This window comes from Suricata suricatta, chromosome 13 (assembly GCF_006229205.1).
Source record: "Suricata suricatta isolate VVHF042 chromosome 13, meerkat_22Aug2017_6uvM2_HiC, whole genome shotgun sequence".
NCBI classification, from domain to species: domain Eukaryota; kingdom Metazoa; phylum Chordata; class Mammalia; order Carnivora; family Herpestidae; genus Suricata; species Suricata suricatta.
Window position 1 is genome coordinate 9,309,730 of NC_043712.1, and position 19,477 is coordinate 9,329,206.

A 19,477-nucleotide genomic window follows, 5' to 3' on the forward strand; every position below is an offset into this window, starting at 1 on the left:
CTTCTGTGAGGAACTCACTTTCCCCCACTCCAGTCAGCTGTTTCTCACCCTTTGTCTCCATCCAAATGTCACGTCTTCACAGAGGCCACCTGTGATCTCCCTGTCCCCTGTCCCCTAAACCTAACCCATTCCTCATTTGGCTGCCCTCTTAGGCTCTGTTGCAGAACATACTACATTTTCTTCATTACATATATATTTCTGTTTATAATTATATATTTTTCTTCATGATTATTTGATTGTCTCCCCTACTAGATTGTCTGTGAGTGTGTCCTTGACTCACACCAGGTGCTTCCTCATTATTTCAGTAAATATTTGTTCATCATCCACTGTAGGCCAGTATTGTAGGAACTTAGTAGAGAAAGAATGAATCAATGAATGAACGAACGAATGAATGTCAGTTTTCAGTCATGCCACCGGCCCTCTAAGCAAGACCAGCCTGCTCCTCCCTGCCTGGGGCCGTGGCAGAGGCACGCACAGATTTCCCCAGAATGATGAAACGGGATCTCGCACTTAGCAACCAATTCTCAAAGGCAGAAGGTTGGTACCTGGTGTTCTGCAGCCAGTTTTAAGTCTCTTATATAAATATACAAAGAAATAAAAAGTAATTGGATCCCCAAATGCTCCAAAAATTCAAATAAGTAGTAAACAAAAAACGTTTTTCCCTATCAGTAATCTAAGATGGAAACATTCTAAAGCAACAGTGTAACTCTTTTCACCAATTAAATAAGCCAGGTATTTCAAAAAGAGTCTTTATTCCTGGGGAGAAATAGGCATATTCAAATACCAGTGACCAGGGTAAGTTAATGTAACTAAAAGTATCAAGAGACCTAAAAATGTTTTCCTTGGCGTTTCTTTGTAAGGTTTTTTTTTCTTTTTGCCTTTTTAATTGTTTTTTAGTGTTTATTTATTTTTGAGAGAGCGCAAACAGGGGAGAGGCAGAGAGAAAGGGAGACACAGAATCCACAGCAGGCTCCAGGCTCCGAGCTGTGAGCACAGAGCCTGATGCAGGGCCAGAACTCACGAATTTTGAGATCACGATCTGAGCCAAGGTCAGATGTTCAACCAACTGAACCACCCAGGCACCCCACCCTGCATTTCTGCTTTTGGAAATCTATCTTAAGGAGAGAAAATCTAAAATGCAAAAAATATTTATGTGTAATGATAGTTGTTAGGTATCTATGACGTCTAACACTAGACAAGTAGTCAGATAACTTAAGGTATATCTCTATATTGGAAAGCTGTGCAGGGCATCATCACCTTTTGGTAAAGGCAGACTAAGTAATTTGAACAAATTCTCCCACTGAAGTTAACTTAAAAAGCTGATTTTTTAAAACCTGATAAAAATACATAAGCCATCACCCTAAAATCATCAGAAAACACAAGAAATAAAATAATTAATGGTCTGTATCTGGAAGAAGATTGAACCAAAAGAAGGGAGATCAATGCCTAGGAACAATTTTATCCTGACATCATCTGAATTTGAGGACTACAATATTTAAAGGAAATTTTGCAACCTTCAAATTCATATATTACAAAAGAAGAAAGGTCAAAAACTAATAAGCTAAGCATTCAGCTCAAGAAATTAGAAAGGAAACCAAATAAAGAAACATAAAGAAAATAAAAGGAAAGAAGCAATAAAGAGCAGAAATTAATGAAAAGAATATTTAGGGACATCAAAACCAAAGTTCTTAGAAAACACTAATAAACTACTAAACCTCTGATAAAATGGATCAAAGATGAGAAATAACAGAAGCAAATGGTAATAAAAATAAAAACGAGGTATACTTTAATTATTTGTTTAATGACTATAGATCCTGAAGTTATTAAATAAAAAATTATTTTGAAATCCTCCATACCAAAAATTGTGAAAATGTAGATGAAAAGGACAAAGCCCCACCCCCCTAAAAATGAAAGACAACTTACCAAAATTGACAGAAGAAATAGAAAATTTAAATATTCCCATAACTGTTTTGAAAATTGAGCTCACGATTAAAAATCTTTCCATAAAGAAACCTCAAGCCTAGATAATTTCACTAGCAGGTTCTGCCAAACACTTCAGGAAGAAATAACTCCAGCCTTACATCACCTATTCCAAAGAAAAGAAAAAGTGACGCTCTCTGATTCATTTTAAGAAACTGTCTCAGTCTTGTTACCAGACCCAAATAAAGACCATACAACACAGAAAATTTAAATAGCTGCAAATAACCTAAACAAAATATTAACCTGAATTCAGTATTATATTAAGAGAATAATATATCATTCCCAAGTTGGGTTTATTCAAAGAGTCAAGGTCAGTTTAACATTAGAAAAACCCAGTCAGGATAATTTGCCACATTAGCAGATTAAAAGAACAATCATCAGCGCACCTAGGCAGCTCAGTCAGTTGAGCGTCAACTTCCGCTCAGGTCATGACCTCATGGTTCATGGGATCAAGCCTCACATCGGCCTCTGTACTGACAGCTCTGAGCCTGGAGGCTGCTTCGGATTCTGTGTCTCCTTCTCGCTCTGCCTCTCCCTCATGCACCCTCTGTCTCTCTCTCTCAAAAATAAATAAACGTTAAAAAAAAATGTTTTTTAATTCATTCAGGTCATTTCAAGAGATGCAGAATATTATTCAGCCATTCTAAGTTGTGTTTACCAAGAGTTTTCATAACAGGAGAAATGACTTTGTTGTAATATTAAGGAGGAAAAATGTCAAGGATACAAAATAAACCATATGGACTAATATCAACTATGAAAACAAAACAAAGGATAGAAGAAAAGTATCAAAATATTAATAGTGGCCTATAGATGGCAAGATTCTGTGTAATTCATTTTTGTTCCTCTTTATACTTATACTTTCTGGAGTTTCCATCATGAGCATCCATGACTTTCTAAGAAGAAAAATAAGCAATAAGGTCAAGTTGGTACAGCTAAAGATTACGGAATGAGAGTAGCTCTTAGTTTAACAGGCCTTGTGACACTTGAAATCTCAAACCATGTGCAGTGCCGCACCATGGCACACCAAAGGGACAGTTATAAGAGCACACCCCTTTGTAACTTGCCTAATTTTTTTTAACCCGATGTAAGTGAGTAATCCCTCCCTACCTGTCATTTTCTTTCATTCTTTAAAGAATCTAGTCTAAAACAAACTGGGGAAACTGATTCACAGATAGGAGGTCTGTAGTGGATTCTGTTTCAGAATGTTGACTCCTTGTTAAACGATTAAGAGGAAATGCTGTTTGTTAGCATCTTGGTAAATTTTGGGGATATGTAATGCTTATTTGCATAAAAAAATTCCTCATATAACAAAGTGTCTCTGGTGAAAACTTTGCCTCTCTTCCTAATTCTCCTTCCAGAGATCACAGTCGTTTCCAGTTTCTTTGGTGTCTTTCCAGCCATCGTCTATGTATGTGCAAGCATGTTCTGATAACGGATGTAACTATGTCCGTACGTACATTATACGCTCACATGTATGCAATGTACATGTACATTCTGGCTTCCCCCTTTTTAGAAACAAATGACGGCAAACTTACCATTAATGTTCTCATTTTTCTTTTTTCATTTTAACAATACATTATAGAGATTATTTCATGTTAATCCACGTGCTGTTCCACATACAAATTCACCTCTTTCTGTTTTTTTCTTTTTTGTCTTTCACTTCTTTTATAACAGCGCCACAGTATTTCATAGTATACATGATTTCAAATCTGTTTTGTTTTGTTGTGTTTTGTTTTGAAGATGAGGCCCATCTCTCATCCTAGGAAAGAGACACTGTGAGGATTGGTAGATAAAGCTTTGAAATCTGGGCTCTTATTCTCACTCCACTTCTAAGCATGAGCACAGTCTTAAATAACTTGTGTGACATCTGTGAGCCTCAGCATCTTAAAGGATTTGCAAGAAATACCAATTGTCTCACTCTGAGTCAAAATCACTGTGTTCATGAAAGAAGCCCTTACCAGCACTACCAAAAGGCACAGGCCATCAGTGGTTTGAAATCAGTGGAATATTATAACTAATCTTCGTAAAGTAGAAGTAAACTGTAAAAACAATTTACTCCTTTTCTAGAGAAGGGTTTTTTAATCTTTTTAAATTTTATTTATTTTTATTTTAAGTAGGCTCCACACCCAGTGTGAAGAGCCAATTCAGGACTTGAACTCACAACCCTGAGATCAAGACCTAAGCAGAGATCAAGAGTCAGATGCTCAACTGACTGAGTCACCCAAGTGCCCCAATCTTTGTTTTATTTTAAATAGGAATTCCAATGAGGAAACAAATATTGTTCTCCCACTATGAAGAATAACTTAATAGCTATATATTAAAAAGTTGGGTGGAGACAAAAATTTTTCAAAAATAGAATTTTTTTGTTTTTGTTGGTATGTGTTGATCAGGACATGTTTTGCTGTCCATAAAGCCATTATTTTTCATATTTATTTATTTTGAGAGGTGATTGGGGGATGCGCAGAGAGAGGGGGAGAGAATCCCAAGCTGGCTCCACCTTGTCAGTGTTGAGCCCGGTGCAGGGCTCAATTCCATGAACTGTGAGATCACGACCTGAGCCGAAGTCAAGAGTCAGACGCTTAACTGACCAAACCACCCAGATGCTCCCATTAAGCCATTATAGAGGTGAAATAAATTGTAAACATCTATTATGCAGTTTTAAGGGACTGTGCTGTTGAGCCAGACTAAGTAAAGGCAGTTTACATTCTGACCCTGCCACTTGCTGGCTGTGTGACCTTAAACAAGTTACCTAACCTTTCTTGTCCAGTTTATCTATCCTCATAACGTTGATAGAATTCAGTTAGTTTTCGTAATTATAAAGCTCTTAGAATGGTGCCTGGCACATAATAAACACTCAATAAATGTTAACTGTAATTGGTAAAGAATGAAAGCAGCATTCTGTGGCTGACAGAGCTTAATGGCCACAGATGTGGAGATCTGGAATCCTAGACCTGTCAGGGGCCACGACGTGATGTGCGATGGGAGAAGGAAGTGACAGAATAGAGGAAGGAAGGGGAGTGGAGGGTAGACAGGTCTGCAGTCTGTGTAATAAGATGAGAGAACTTTGTATCAACCACATCAAAGGATGTTCTTTTTAATGATTGATTTAGACCTTATATTGTAAGGCATTGTGCTAGACATTTTGTAAATGCTCTTTCTTTCTCTTTTTTTTAAGTTTATTTATCTTGAGAGAGAAGTATGCAAGCACACATGTGCAAGCAGGGAAGGACAGAACCCTCAGTAGGCTCTGTTTTCGTCAGCACGGAGCCCAGCTCAGGGCTGGATCACACGAGCCATGAGATCATGACCTGAGCCAGAAGCAAGAGTTGGATGCTTAACCAGCTGATCCACGCAAGTGCCCCTACAAATGCTCTTGTAATTTTCATAACCTCCCTACAAGACACTGTTCTTTTAAAAAAAAAAAATTTTTTTTTTTGAGACAGAGACAGTGTGCGCAAGGGAGGGTCAAAGAGAGGGAGGGAGATAAGAGAATCTGAAGCAGGCTCCAGGCTCTGAGCTACCTGTCAGCACAGAGCTCAACATGGGGCTCGAACCCATGGACTGAGATCGTGACGTGATCTGAAGCTGGACTCTTAACTGACTGAGCCACCAAAGCTCCCCGATACTGTTCTGATTGTGGAGAGAGGTTGTGACTTACCCAAAGTTAGCTAGCCAACGAATGACAGACCCACAATTCTCACTCACTCAGCTCTCTGATTCCAAAGCCCACCCTGAGATTGTTGATAAAATAACCTAAATGTTCAATCCTAAGAATCGGGATGACAATTGTCTTACATACTCTGGGAGAGAAGCTTGCTAAGAAGCTGATATGACAAGAGTTTCTGCCTGGGGACTGAGAGCTAACATTTGTGCTTGGATCTTGGCTTAAATAAGAAAATGACAAGCCAAAGTCCTTGAGCTTTCCAGTTTGGATTCTTGTCTGATAATCTACTACATCCTTCAGCCAACTGTCTGCCAGAAGCTGGAATCAGACCAGAAGGAGGCACGAGTACATTTTGGAGAGGATGTTATGTTAGAAGACTTCCATGCTTGTCCAAGCATCTATATAAATCCTGGCACCAAACGAAGCCTCACTTTCCTTTTGTGCCAAATGTTGCCAGTGACCTCTTCACTTACCCAGTGATCATACATAGGTAGCCCGTCCAGGTCCTTAGAAGAAAGATGCAGCGTGAAGCTGCTTACTCTCTGCACAACTTTAAGAGGGAAACTTGGAAATTTTCCACCATCAGGGCTAAAATAGGCTTGAAATTAAATTGGCTTTATGGAGTACCAACAAAACATCAGGCATGTTGTACTGCTTGGTCACTCAGTAGTCTGTCCTGCTGGTAGTTCAGTATTGCGCTTTAAAAGCACTATGCCTCCACAGCCTCTGACGTTAGACAGCTCGTGTTCCCTCTCTGAGCCTCAGCTTCCTGTATACATGGAGGTGGTTGAATCTGTTTTATACGGGTTTTTTGAGGATTAAATGAGATACAAGTGCTGCCATAATAACAACCTTGTAGGCCACTGTGCCCCTCCTTTTTATCTTCTAGAAGAAACTGAGGCTTGAAAGGATGATTTGCTCATGATCCCATGAATAATGATGGTGGCGGGTGGGAGGCTGGAAACTGTCTTCTGTGCAGTAAGTCCAGCACAACAGTTGAATCTGATTATTTTATTTCCTAAGTAGAAATCGCCATAAAAGAGACTTCAATTGCTCTCTAAATGCCAGTTCATCCCTCTTTGATCTTTAAAGGAGACCTTCCATTATTTCAGTGCTGTACCGAAACTTAATTTCCTTAGTTTAAGGCTATACTGAAGAAGGTCTCAACTCAAGGGGGACAGTCACCTAGATAAGTGGACTGTGGCAGGAGAGTGTCTCTGGGTCTTAGTCTGTGGGAGGTCTCTTTCAGTTTTGTTAGTTTGCCCTTGAAGACCGGAAAAGGGGGCAGCTCTGCCTAGAAAGCCTCCCCAGACCACTCCCTGGAGTCTGGAAGGGTCTCTCCTTACCCCAGTCTGGTCACTGATTCCACTGGACGGATCACACTGGACTGTGACCACCACCACCACCCCTCGCCCAGGGCAGGGACCATCCGGGTGCAGGTATGGGTCATTTCCCCAGAAGGAGTGAGCCTCCTGAGTCCCTGACATCACCAGGCCTCTCAGTAGGGCTCCAGGGGGCAAGCAGGTGATAGCTTTTAAAGACAATGGGGATTTGGGTGAGTAGCTGAGCCTGTGTTTCTTCCTGGTGGTACTGGCCCCCCCCCACCCCCCCCCCCCAAACAACTGAATAAGGAAGGAAGGCGGGAAGCAGCCATAGGGCGGTGAATGACTGTTTGCTGATCGTGATGTTTCCAGCTCCTCTTCACGGTGCTTATTCATAGCGGGCTGATCCCTCCTCCTGTGTGTGCTCTGTGCCAGCTCTGGAGACTCCCTGGTGGTTCCATTTGGCTTCTGGAGGCTTTGCTTTCTTCAGCTACAAATTACTAATCTCTCCAATTTCTGTCATGTGACTTAAATACCAGGGCTTTAAGCCTCTTTTATTATACCACAACAGCAGTCTTTAAATGCAAAAGGAAATGTGATTGTGCAAATAAGCTCTATTTACAAATGGAAATGACCTGTGGTGTTCATGGTACAGATTTTAGGTTGAGTTACTGCTGAAAGCCAGTTATGTGTCTGGCTTTGGTTGGGGGAAAATTGTTCACTGCAAGGAATTCTTGAACGGGTGGAGGTTTCCCATGTAGATATTGGATAATAGCTCCCAGCTTCCTGCCTGCTAACAGAATTTAAGTGAAACAGAAACGTTATCCCCAGTGTAAGAATACCTTTGTGTCTGCACCTCTCGCTCTCTGGTTATTGTGGGCTGATTGGTAGTGTGTTGTAGTGGGAAAGGCAAGATGTTTACAGCCCTGTGTGACCTTGGGCAAGTCCTCCTCTGTGGACTTCATTTTCCCATCTGTAAAATGTGGTGGTAATCCCTATCCTTTAGGGCTGTTGGGAGGATTAAGCGGGTTTGTGTGTACTAAAAGCACATAGTGATGTGTAATGTGCAGTGCAAGTGTTGACCAGTCCCAGTGTTTGTGTGTCTGTGTATCTGAGACTCAGCCGAGCACCGGTGCCCAGACGCCACAGCTAGTCCATTGCCTGTGTGTGGTGGCCTCTTCCTTCCCTGCTATGCCTGGTTTCCCACTGGCTCTTAGACTTCCCACAGACCCTTTTGGCAATGGCCAGCGCCAAGTGCCGGTGGTACCCAGGACCAAGAACACTGCTGACCTGTGCTAGAAGCAAACCTGTGCCCTGTCCACACCTACTTCTTCAGTAATGAATGTCTGGATTGTGCTATGTGGGCTGAGAAATTCCACACGAATTGCATTTTTCGCTCTCCCCCTTTCTTGAAAGTTCCCCCCTTTTCATTTTATCATTAGGTAGTAATTAGTATTCAAGGGAAATTGGTCTTAATATATTGAAATTGGTTAAGTGCATTTAGACCTGTACCACAGCCAATGTCTTATTGGAAAATGTAATTGGGGACTCTGTGTATGTAATTAATTGAATTACAATTAAGAACTTTCATTAAGCGATACACTGGTACATTAGAGCAGTAAGGAAACATGTTTGACGAGCCACAGACCCTGAATGGGCTCTAAGTGAGGGCACAGGGATTCTCATCCCTCTGGTAAGCTCCTGGCCCCAAAGTCCACCCCGCAGCCCCTGACTAATGGTGTGGTGATGCTGCAGGTGACATTTCTGTAGTGATTTCCTGATGGGAGGTGGGGCTCTTCCAGCATGTGTGACCTCAGTCTCTGACTCTGGAGTCAGGAAGAGAGAAAGAGAGTGAGAGGGCCTCAGTGTTGATCAGATATTACAGTTGTTAGATATTTGGTCATATAAATTGTCAAAAATGCCCAGGCTCCTTTCCCTGTGTTTTCAACAATAACAAAGACACCTTGGAAGAAGAGGAAACAATAGGAATTTTGTCGTCAACCTAACGTCCAAGCAAACCTGTCATGAACCGATGGTCCAGACCCTTGGATAGTTGTGCTTTACCCTGTAAAAGGTGTTGGTTTCATTCTGAGCACACATTCCTTTATTCCTCCCCTGGCGTCCTCCTCCAGGCAGGCCACTGTGTGAGGCGGTGGAAAGGAGCCGCACATCACAGAGCCCACAGTTGTGATAGGTGCTACAAAGAGTATAAAAGAGTAGCTAGCAAGTCACTGAGCCGTGAGACGAGGAGAAAGCTTTCCTGCGGAAGAATAGAAAGGAGTTAGTGAGTCAGGGAAGAATGTTCCAGTGCAAGGGACTGCTCATCTGAAGGCCTTGAGAAGCAGCTTGACCTGTTCAGGAAAGAATGAATGAAGGGGGATGAAATAGCAAGGGTGAGAGCGCTGGGAGTTTAGACTGAGGGCTGCGCGGGATCTAGAAAGCAGAGCCCAAAGGCCCAGGTTCTGTATTCTACTCTTCTTAGAAATTCTACAAACCGGAAACTGTTTCTTTCTGATCACCTCATAAAACAAGATTACCCTGATTTATTGAGGGTCTGAAATCTCCCTGTGGAAAGGCTCTGACTCCAAGAGTTTAATCAATTAGGCCCTGACAGCAAGGATCCCTGCCTGATTGTTGCATGGAGCATTCGGTGAAGGGCATATCCTACTATGTGATACTGACGGCTTTGCAGAGATTACTGCAGAGGCCACGCCTGCACGCGCGTGTGTGTTACAGTATATCACCTATTGATTCTGTTTTAGAGATCAGCAAAAATGACTAGTAGCCAAAGGGAAGTGTTTAATAGAAGAGAAGTTTGGGGCTTATGAGGCTTTAGGGACTTAAAAGGCCTTTAGAAAAAAAAATGTGATGGATGCAGAAAGCAAAGGGAGAGTTTCTCTCCTTGACTCACTTATGCAGCCAGCTTGGAGTCTTACAGAAAGAGCGAAGAGAATTAGGTTTTATCCCTGATTCTTTGTTCTGGCAAGGCCAGGCCTGATTGTGTTCTCCTTAGATACTGTTATGACCCATGGATTTGTACAGCCGGAGCCCATCTAAGGGATATTTTTACCCAAAGGGTTATGTGGTGGGTAATAGCACATTTTTAGAATTAGACAGACGTGCCTTCAGTTCCTAGCTCCAGCTTATACTAATTGCGTGGCTGAACCACCAGGATGACATTCTAAGCTCATTTTTCTCACCTGTAAAAAGTGAATAATAATATGCAACTTTTAAGGGCATTGGGAAAATTAAATGAGATAACGTATTTAAAGTGCTGAGCATATGGGGCACCTGGGTTGGGTGACTTATTCAGTCAAGCTCCTGACTTTGGCTCAGGTCATGATTTCATGACACGTGAGTTCAAGCCCCACGTCGGTCTCTGTGCTGACAGCGCAGGGCCGCTTGGGATTCTCCCCCTCCTCTTCCCCTGTCCCACACTCTCTCTCTCACAATATAAATAAATTTAACCTTTAAAAAAGATAAATTGCTGAGCATAGTGTCTGGGATACAGTAAACACTCGATAAATGTTAACTGCTGTTTGCGGTGGTTGTTGAGGCAGGATCCCAGCCTGGTGTGTGGTCTCGAAGGAAGACTAGGGATGGTGTGTTGGACTCTATTAACCGAGATAGATTCAGGAGATGGGATGGTGTACAAACTCGGGCATACAGTCACGGTTACCCTGTGGCTGCATCAGACTTCGTTCATGCCACCAGCAGTGCTTATTGAACATCGACTTTGTGCTGTCGGGTAGAATGTTCCTGCCCTCAAAGGAACTCATTGTCTAGAAGCGGAGTACAGATGTTTATCACATCAGAGACTTAACAAGAGCCTTCAGAACAGCAGGGTTTCAGGAGGGGGATCAGGAAAGATTCTAGACTAGACCTGGAAGTGTACTTATTTTAGTTTAGTTTAGTTTAGTTTTTAGAGAGAGTGCAAGTTGAAAAGAGAGAGGTTGGGGGCAGAGGGAGAGAGGGAGAAAGAGAGAGAGAGAGAGAGAGAGAGAGAAAGAATCCCAAGGAGACTCCCAACACAGAACCCAGTCCCACAACCCTGGGATCATGACCTGAGCCAAAATCAGGAGTCAGATGCTCAACTGACTGATCCACCCAGGTACATTGAAGTGTATACATTTTAAAGAGTGGGAAGGACATTCTGCCAACAGGTATAACCTGAGCAAAGTGCATTTTAGCTGAAGCTCAAGGACTATTCTATGTGGGGAATAGCAGTAATGCATCAAGATAGAGTAGGGCAGGGGTGCCTGGATGGCTCAGTTGGTAAGAGTATGTGACTCTTGATCTCAGGGTCATGAGTTCAAGCCCAATGTTGGGGGAGTAGGTAGGAGAGAGTAGAGCAGAAGATGGTTTATTGCCTTTTCATTTAGTCAGTTATTATACAGCAGTATTTTACTCTGTGCCAGGTCCTGCCATGGATACTGTCTCTGCCTTTAAAGAACTCATCCCCCTCCACCCCTGCCCATTGTATTTTCCACTGTTCCCCTTCATACACTCTTTGCTCCAGCCAAATGCAAACATTTGCTGATCCCTATATAAGTGCTCACACTTTATGGATTTCATGTTTTCCTCATGCTATTCCCTTTGTGGATTGCCCGTCCCCTGCCATCACTGGGGAATCCTGCCATCCTCCTGTGTTCCTGAAGCACTAGCACAGTCCCACAGCTGTGGTTGGTGTTGGACTATTTGTGAACTTGGTAGGATCAGTCAACAGCATCAACTTGCTACAGAGTTTAACGGAGAGGATGTAACAAAGGCTGTCATCTTCTGGTTGAGTTCTAGAGTTGGCATTGATCTTTCTGGAGAAAAGAGATTGAAGTCGTTTTAACTTATAAACTGGATTCAAGCTTTTTGACTTGGTCTAAGACTCATAAAACCATAAAATGGAAGTATAAAGTCCTGTGTAGTTTATATCTATAAACATAAGACATTTTCCAGTAGCATACAGTAAGTTCATCTGAACTTTGATTTATTGATTAGTGCCCATTTGTCAGAAAGAAAGTCATGTATGTACTTCTAAGTGTGTCTCAGTTTCAGTGAAATCCTGTATATGAAAACATATTTTAAAGGTAAAACATTAGTTATAATTAGCCTTGATCTGATCACCTGGCAGCAAGCCGGCTGTAATGTGTATCCATGTTTTCTGTCTGTGTTTATTGTCAGGTAGGTAACACATACACAGCTCTAACTGTGCTCATGTCTCACGTGATTGTCCAAAGGATATCCAGGGACAATGAAAACATGGCATAAGAGCCAATAAAGGCAGTGGCTCTCATGCTTCTTGGTCTTAGACCCCCTTACACTCTTAAAAATTATTGAGGGGGAGGCCCTGGGTGGTTCAGTTGGTTAAGCATCTGACTCTGGCTCAGGTCACAATCTCGCAGTCTGTGAGTTCAAGCCCCCACATCGGGCTCTGTGCTGACAGTTCAGAGCCTGGAGCCTGCTTGGGATTCTCTCCCGCTCATACTCTTGTCTCTCTCTCAAAAATAAACATTAAAAAACATTACTGAGGACCCCAAAGAGCTTTTTGTACCGGGCTATATCTATTTATTAGGAATCAAAACTGAGAAATTTTTAAATATTTATGAATTCATTAAAAAGTAATCACAAATCCATTACATGTTAACAAATTTTTATGAAAATAGCTATATTTTCTTTTCTTTTGTTTTTTTTTAATTTGTTTTGTTATCCATTTTCTTTCTTTGAAGAGCATTTATTTTTGTTCCATCAGGAAGATAAATTATTGGCTCATCACCTGAACCAGTGGGCACTGTTTTATATTTTTGCAAATGTCTGTTATATTTTAGAGAAAACATCTTGATTTCCATGTCTGTTGCATTCAGTCTGCTGTAACACACTCTTCCAGTTATAGTGTATGAAGATATGCTAGATGTATACGTGATATACATAGATACGTTGTTGGAAAAAGGAGGAGTTCTTCAGAAGCCTTTTCAGACAATAGTGGATATTAGTTTTCATTAAGATACCAAAACTCAAATGATTGTTTCTTAAAGAGTAGTTGCAATATGGAATCAGAACCATATCAATAAACGTGTCCACTTATTATTACTTTGTGCTCTTGTAGGATAATAGGCATGAAAAGGGCAAATAATACCTTACTGTTAATATTATGAAAATGGTATTGAGATTATGGCCCCCTGCAGTGGTTCTTGGGGATCACTCCCTCCCGTGGGTGCCGGACCGCACTTTGAGAACCGCTGGTGTGGCGTGTACAGCTCCCTGCCCAGCGTCTCTCCTTGCTGCTCTTCTAGGAACGCGGTGAGGTGGGAGGGGAAGGAGAAGCACAGCAGGGAGATCACGGACTCCGGTTTAATAGATCGTCCTGCTTCTGCCTCTTCCCGGAAATGAAGTCTTGGACAAGGTTTTGACCCGCTCTTGACCTTTGATGTCAGAGTTAGGATTTGAACCTACATCTCTGACCTCTGGGTTCTGGGTTCTTTCCAGTGTTTTTAAGCCCCAAGGCCACTTCCCAGCCCTTGGCTCTCTCAGCACCTCCTCTTCCTTTGCTGCAGGCCCTACACTTTGCTTGCCTCCACCTTCCTCTTTTCTCTGCTTCCCTCTGTCCCCTCTTGCCCTGGCCTGGTTTTGCCATTAAGATAGATACCATTCCTGTTTCCTCCTTCCTGATTCCTTCCCCAGATGCCTAGGCTCCTTCCCCTCATAGATTTTGCTCCTCAGACCTTTACAAATTGCAAATGGGCTCTCTGTCATTCTTCCGAGTGTGGTGTCAGTCCATCTGGTGCTCAAGTCACTGATAGGCCCCACCCCAAAATTTGATCTATCACAATACATCTTTGAGTTATTGCAGCTCGGGCGTTTTGACACGATACATTATGGTAATCCGTGGCACATAGAGACATTAACACTCCCGACTTTGACAAAATACATTGTGAAGTCTTTGAAGGCACCATTACAATTTATCTTGTCATTCAGGAGGAGACCCAGTTCAGCACTAATGTAGATGAACACAGTGTGGCTTTTGTTTCATTTAATTGCTTGTGACCTTTTTAATTGCTAATTTAACAAAATACCAAAGGGTTATGTTTCAATTAAATTAACAGTTTGGGAGTGGTTTTTTTTTTTTAATATGTTTATTTTTAAGACATTCTTGTTCTCTCTGCTTTTTTTCTTGGAGTAGATAAAAATGTGTTCTCTTGAACAGAAGTGGGCTTTTAAATGTGAAGTTGATATATAGCAATAATTTTAATATGCAGATGATATAGTGCCAACGTAGGGTTGCATTCACTCCTTTCTAGAAGGACACAAACAGTAAAGGTATACATGCAAAGTCTTTGAACTTTTCTGGTCCAAAAACATGCTTTTAGTATAATGCTCTGCTTCAGATGTTTGTCTTTAGATATACAATGTCTGAAATACACACCATTTAGTGGGGGCTTCTCTCTGCCTTCTACTCTTTTCTTTGTGTTCTGTAGCAAGTTTGTAAGCTCCTGAAGAGGAGGAGCCCTGCCTTACCCTCACCTGTGTGCTGCCGTGGGCTAGCTTACTGCTGGCACGGGGCCAGTAGATGCAGGGTATATGGCTGACAGATCTGGACACACAGACGTGCCCCCTCCGAGCAGCGACACTCCTGAGCCTACGTCAAAAAATGGCTCTCTAACTCCTAGACCAGAAGTCGTTCGTGTTCAGCAGATGACCTTCCTGGGGTTGAGCAGCGCGTACTGAGGCGAGTGCAGGGCTGCTCCCTTCTTTCCTACCCCCCCAGGCGCTGTTGCCCTTATAGTCATAAAAGCAAACACACCCCTCGTCATCGGGGCACGGCTCAGAACTCCCCAAGTCACGGGGGGCCGAAATCCTCAAATGGGATATGAATTTACACCGTTAGAGAGTAGAAGGTCAATGCAAGAAGCATTAGTGTGTTGAGCCAGCTCCAGCTATATAAGTCTTGAACAAAATTAATATAAGGGAATTGACAAGCCTTGCTGGTTATTCCATAGCTTTAAGACCTCTACTAAAATCCTATCATCTCATCTGCCCATTATTAACATTTCAGCAAAATATAAAGTTTTCATTAATCTCCCACAGCAAATTTAGGAGTGAAAACTGGCACTTGTTTGAGCTTTTAGGACTACATTAGCTGGTGTATTAAACAAAATATGTCATTCTTCAGTAGCTTCTGTAAGAAGCTAAATCAATTTCCAGCCATATTTATGCACCACTTTATCTAAAAGCATCTGAATTATCATTTACAGCTAAGATGCTTTATTAGCAGCTGGCATTGAAATTGCTCAGTAAAAAATTATATGTCATGTTATAGTAATTTTTAAATTGGTTTTAATCCAACATCATAAAATGTAAAACTCTTAAGTGTGTGTTTTTTTTTTTTAGTAATTGGCATTTTAGCATAATGAGCTATTACCTCTTTGCAAATCAAATACCTGCAATATTTGGAAAATACTAATTAGTAAAGAAAACAGAAGTTCTTAAGCTAAGCCGTGTCTAATAATGGCTTTAACTGATTTTTAAAACATGAAAGGATTTTAATATTTCACCAAAAATTCTCCACAGCTCTCATATATAAAAGGTTCTAAAAATAGAAATAAACACATCTTCGCGGCTCTGTTTCACGAAAGTATATATTGGGGAAAGTGAATGATTATTTGAAACTCTATAAATTCTAGCCAGCCTCTTGGTTTAAAATATGGACATTACCCAGAAGATAGTCATGTTCACAGGGATGGCGTTTCTGTCCCAAAGAAGGACAGTGAGGTTACCTAATGGCCCTCACAGATCGTGAGAACAACTCTTCTGCTCCTTGTAATGTGATGGTGGCTAAGTTGCTCAGCCCCTCTGATTCTCACCATCCTGTGGCCGTGGCAGCTGGTGTTCATGAGTACATTTTTATTGAGCACTTGCTTTATCCTGGGCATGGTAGCACTGGCAGGGTCTAGGCTGTAATGGTGAGTAAAGCCGTCACTCTGCCTGCTCTCTTGGGGTTTACAGTCCAGTGGCACAGGCAGATAATGACTGGCTGTGACAGCATTCTACAGAAAAATGCTGGGTGCAGTGGGGGCTGAGCTAGACCTGAGGGCCTGGGGTCAGGGAAGCTTTCCCAGGAATGTCACTTGACCTATGTTCTTCAGGAAAAATAGGCAGGACACCTGGAGGAATAGGTCAGGAGAGCATGAAGTGGGAGAAGAGGGACCTGGGCAGAGAGGACGATATGATATGTGCAGATGCTCAGAGATGGGACTGCATCACAGACATGCTCTGACTGGCCCAAGAAGGGAGAAGCTGCATCCTCACTGAGGGGGGAGCGTTATTGTGGGTGCTAGAGTGGTCCAAGCTGGGAATAACTGTGGTGTTTGGAAATCAGATGTACTGTTCCTAATAAAGGAGTTCAATGTGAAGGCACCAGAAGCCAACTTTAACTTAAGAGCTAACCCTGTAAGCAGTAGCTGTGGGAAGGAAGGGCGTGTATTGTCAGGCTGCCAGTTATGTAACAGAATTTTCCCGTTTTATACCCAAATCTAGAGTTTTCCATTCCTCCAACTGTGTCCCAAGGAGTTCTTTGGGTTTCTCTGTGGAACCATCTCTGGGTGTTCGATGCAAGGCTTAGGGAACCCAGCTCTGGTTGGCCTCTGCCACACAGGTGCTCCCCTCCCACTGGGAGGGTACCAGCAACTGCACCTTCAGACCACATTTTAAACTGGGGAATGGGAGATAATATAGCATTGCTTAGTGTGGACTCAGACACATGACTTAACCTCTCAAAGCCAGAGATTCCTCATCTCTATAATACAGGAAATTAGTACCCACCAGGTTGTCATGAGGCTTAAGTGCATGTGTAAAGTGCCTAGTGCCTGATATATAGTAAGCATTCAGATGCACTGGTTCTTTATGTGTTATTTATTTATTTAGCACAATTTAGCAAGGGCATACTGGTTGCCTTCACTGCTTTTAAATGATACAGAGATGAAGGAGAAACGTTACTGACCATCAGAAAGCTTCCGTACTAGGCCAGAGTAACCCCCTCAACAATTCTAGTGCAAGATTGAATGTGGTCCTCTCTGATGGTAGAATGAAAACAATCATGACTGCTATTTAGTAAGTATATTATGGTTACCATTCTGTGCATTGTAAAAACTGGGGCTCAGATAGATTAAAGTCACTTGACCAAGATCATATAGCAAGTTAGAGGCAGAGCTAGGAATTGAGCCCACACCTGCCTGGCCCCCGAGTCCAGTATAACCAGGATTCACAAATTCTAGCTGCTTTGGAATTCAGGAGGAGGTAGCGTTTGAGGTGCCTTGGGTGGAGTTTTGACAAGTTCAGGGTAAGGTTGGAAGGCTACCACGTGAACAAAGTCCCAGCAATAGAAAAACCTGGACTTGTGTGCAGTCTGAGGAGTTTGGGAAGAGCTGAAAGAAGGTTTGTCTGAGAAATAACAAGTAAAATAGAAAAATTACATTTCAGCCAGATTATGGACAGTTTTGATTGCTTGGTGAAAACAGCACCTCGTTCAGGAGGCCTTGGGAAGCCAGGCAAGACTTTTGAGCACCCGCCTCCTTATTTCTCCCCAGTACACCTCTCAGGGTACTGAGCATGCATGAAGCTCTCACTAAACAAATGATCTAAGCTTTAGAAAGCTTTATGAATCAGACAGTCCTCTGGTGGCTGGATGGCAGGAGTGCTTGGTGGCCGGAAGGCCCGTGAGGACACTTCCACCTGTCTAAGAGTGAACAGGCTCATGCCCACACCAGTGGAGACTGTGGGGTGCAGGACGGGCAGCTGACGAACACATGGTTTGAGAATCTTGGAAAGCACAGGATTTCTTCAAGAGCACGAGTTACTTTTATGATCAGAAAAATTATTCAGAAAAGAAACAAGAAGTATGACCACTCATGTTTTTGTGGTTTTAACTTCGCTCTTATGGAGATGGAGAGCTTCTGGTGAGCAGCAGTTTTTCTCTCCTTGTGAATCCCTGCTGCCCAGCCAAGGGCCTGCCATAGAATAGACAGTGTTTGTGGAATTAATTGTTGAATGATGAATATGTTACCATTCTCTGTTTACTGGAATGGCATTATTAAGTCATCGCTCAGCCTTTTTTTCTCTAAATTAAATAGCCCATATTATTTTAATTTATCCCAAAGCATTTTAAGCAGACACCATTTGCCAAGCCTCATGTATCTTTATGTGTTAAACTGCTTTTTCCTCCCCAGGTTCAAGGGCAGACGGAGTTTTTGAGGAGGATTCACAAATTGACATAGCCACAGTACAGGACATGCTTAGCAGCCACCATTACAAATCCTTCAAAGTCAGCATGATCCACAGACTACGATTCACAACTGATGTCCAGTTAGGTAAGTGGATGAACCGATGACAGACTGAACCCCTCGTATCGGTGGTCAGTGTAGAAACCGGGAAAGAAGCAACATCCGACTTTTATGTGACCTGTATGACTAACGGTAATTTGTTTTCAGAGAAAATGTTTAAACAGTGAAATATAAAGTACCTCCTTTTTCCCACCTGAGTGCTCTGTCTTGTCTTCTTTTTTATGTAGCAGAAGATTAGAAATAGAACTAACTTGAGACTCTTTTCAAACTGATTGACTTCTGTGAAGTTCCATAAATCTTTTCATTCTGTAATTTCCTACATGCTATCCTTAGAACTGCTTTGTAGCTTTGCCTCTTGCCTTTTTTAACTCAGGTGAATTCATTGCTTATTCATTCATGCCTTTATTCCGGAAGCTTTTTAATGATCTCAGAAGTTATATTTGGATCCTCACCAAATAATCCAGAACTTTCAATTAACATTTGGGATTAATCTGTTCCAATTAAGGCTACATTTCTGTTTTGACTTACACATAAGAGTAGAAGTCTCATAGTGGTCACCATGACATCATCATCATCATCATCATCATCATCATCATCATCATGGCTGCCATTTATAGGTGTCTGCTGTTGTGTTAAACACTGTGCTCAGTGCTTTACATACTCCATGGAACTACCTAGAAAGTGGGTATTTGGAGGTAAAGGAGGTGCAGAGAGTGACGTCTCATGCCCAAGTTCACACAGCAGGAAAGCAGGTGGTAGTGTCAGGAGCAGAAACCTGGTCTGGCCAGCTGAAGTGCACCTGCTGTCTGAGAAGGCTTGGGCAGGGAGTGGACCAGGCTCTGCCACATGCCTCTGCCACCCCACCCCTTGCTAGGCCTCGCTTACTTGTGTGTGAAGGGAAGAGGTTTGCACTCCCAACTCTGAGGCCCCTTGATTCTAGGTTTCTCACAAATGCTCTGTATGTGTCTCATAATAAAGTCTTTTGTAATGCTGGCATTAGTCTGGCTAGTTCGTAATAGCCTCAAATATCTCTTCAAATACTCCTTCCCAGCCTGACTGACTGAGCCCGAAACATGCTGACAGTACAGCTTAGTAGGAAGAGGGGACCATGAGACGCGTAAAGCTCTGAACTGTGGCTCTGTCGGTAGCCAGCTGTGTCAGGCAAGTGCCTTCATCTTTCTGAG

At 42.2% G+C, this 19,477-nt stretch overlaps 1 protein-coding gene across 9 annotated transcripts in view; it reads left to right on the forward strand.

Moving 5' to 3' along the window:
- MAPKAP1 (MAPK associated protein 1) overlaps positions 1-19,477 on the forward strand; it is a 240,090-nt gene that overhangs the window by 179,786 nt on the left and 40,827 nt on the right. For all 9 annotated transcript variants that reach the window (XM_029919360.1, XM_029919359.1, XM_029919363.1 and 6 more), the window contains one exon: positions 18,180-18,320. In XM_029919360.1, coding sequence (XP_029775220.1) covers positions 18,180-18,320 — 141 coding nt within the window. The remainder of the gene's footprint in view (positions 1-18,179; positions 18,321-19,477) is intronic.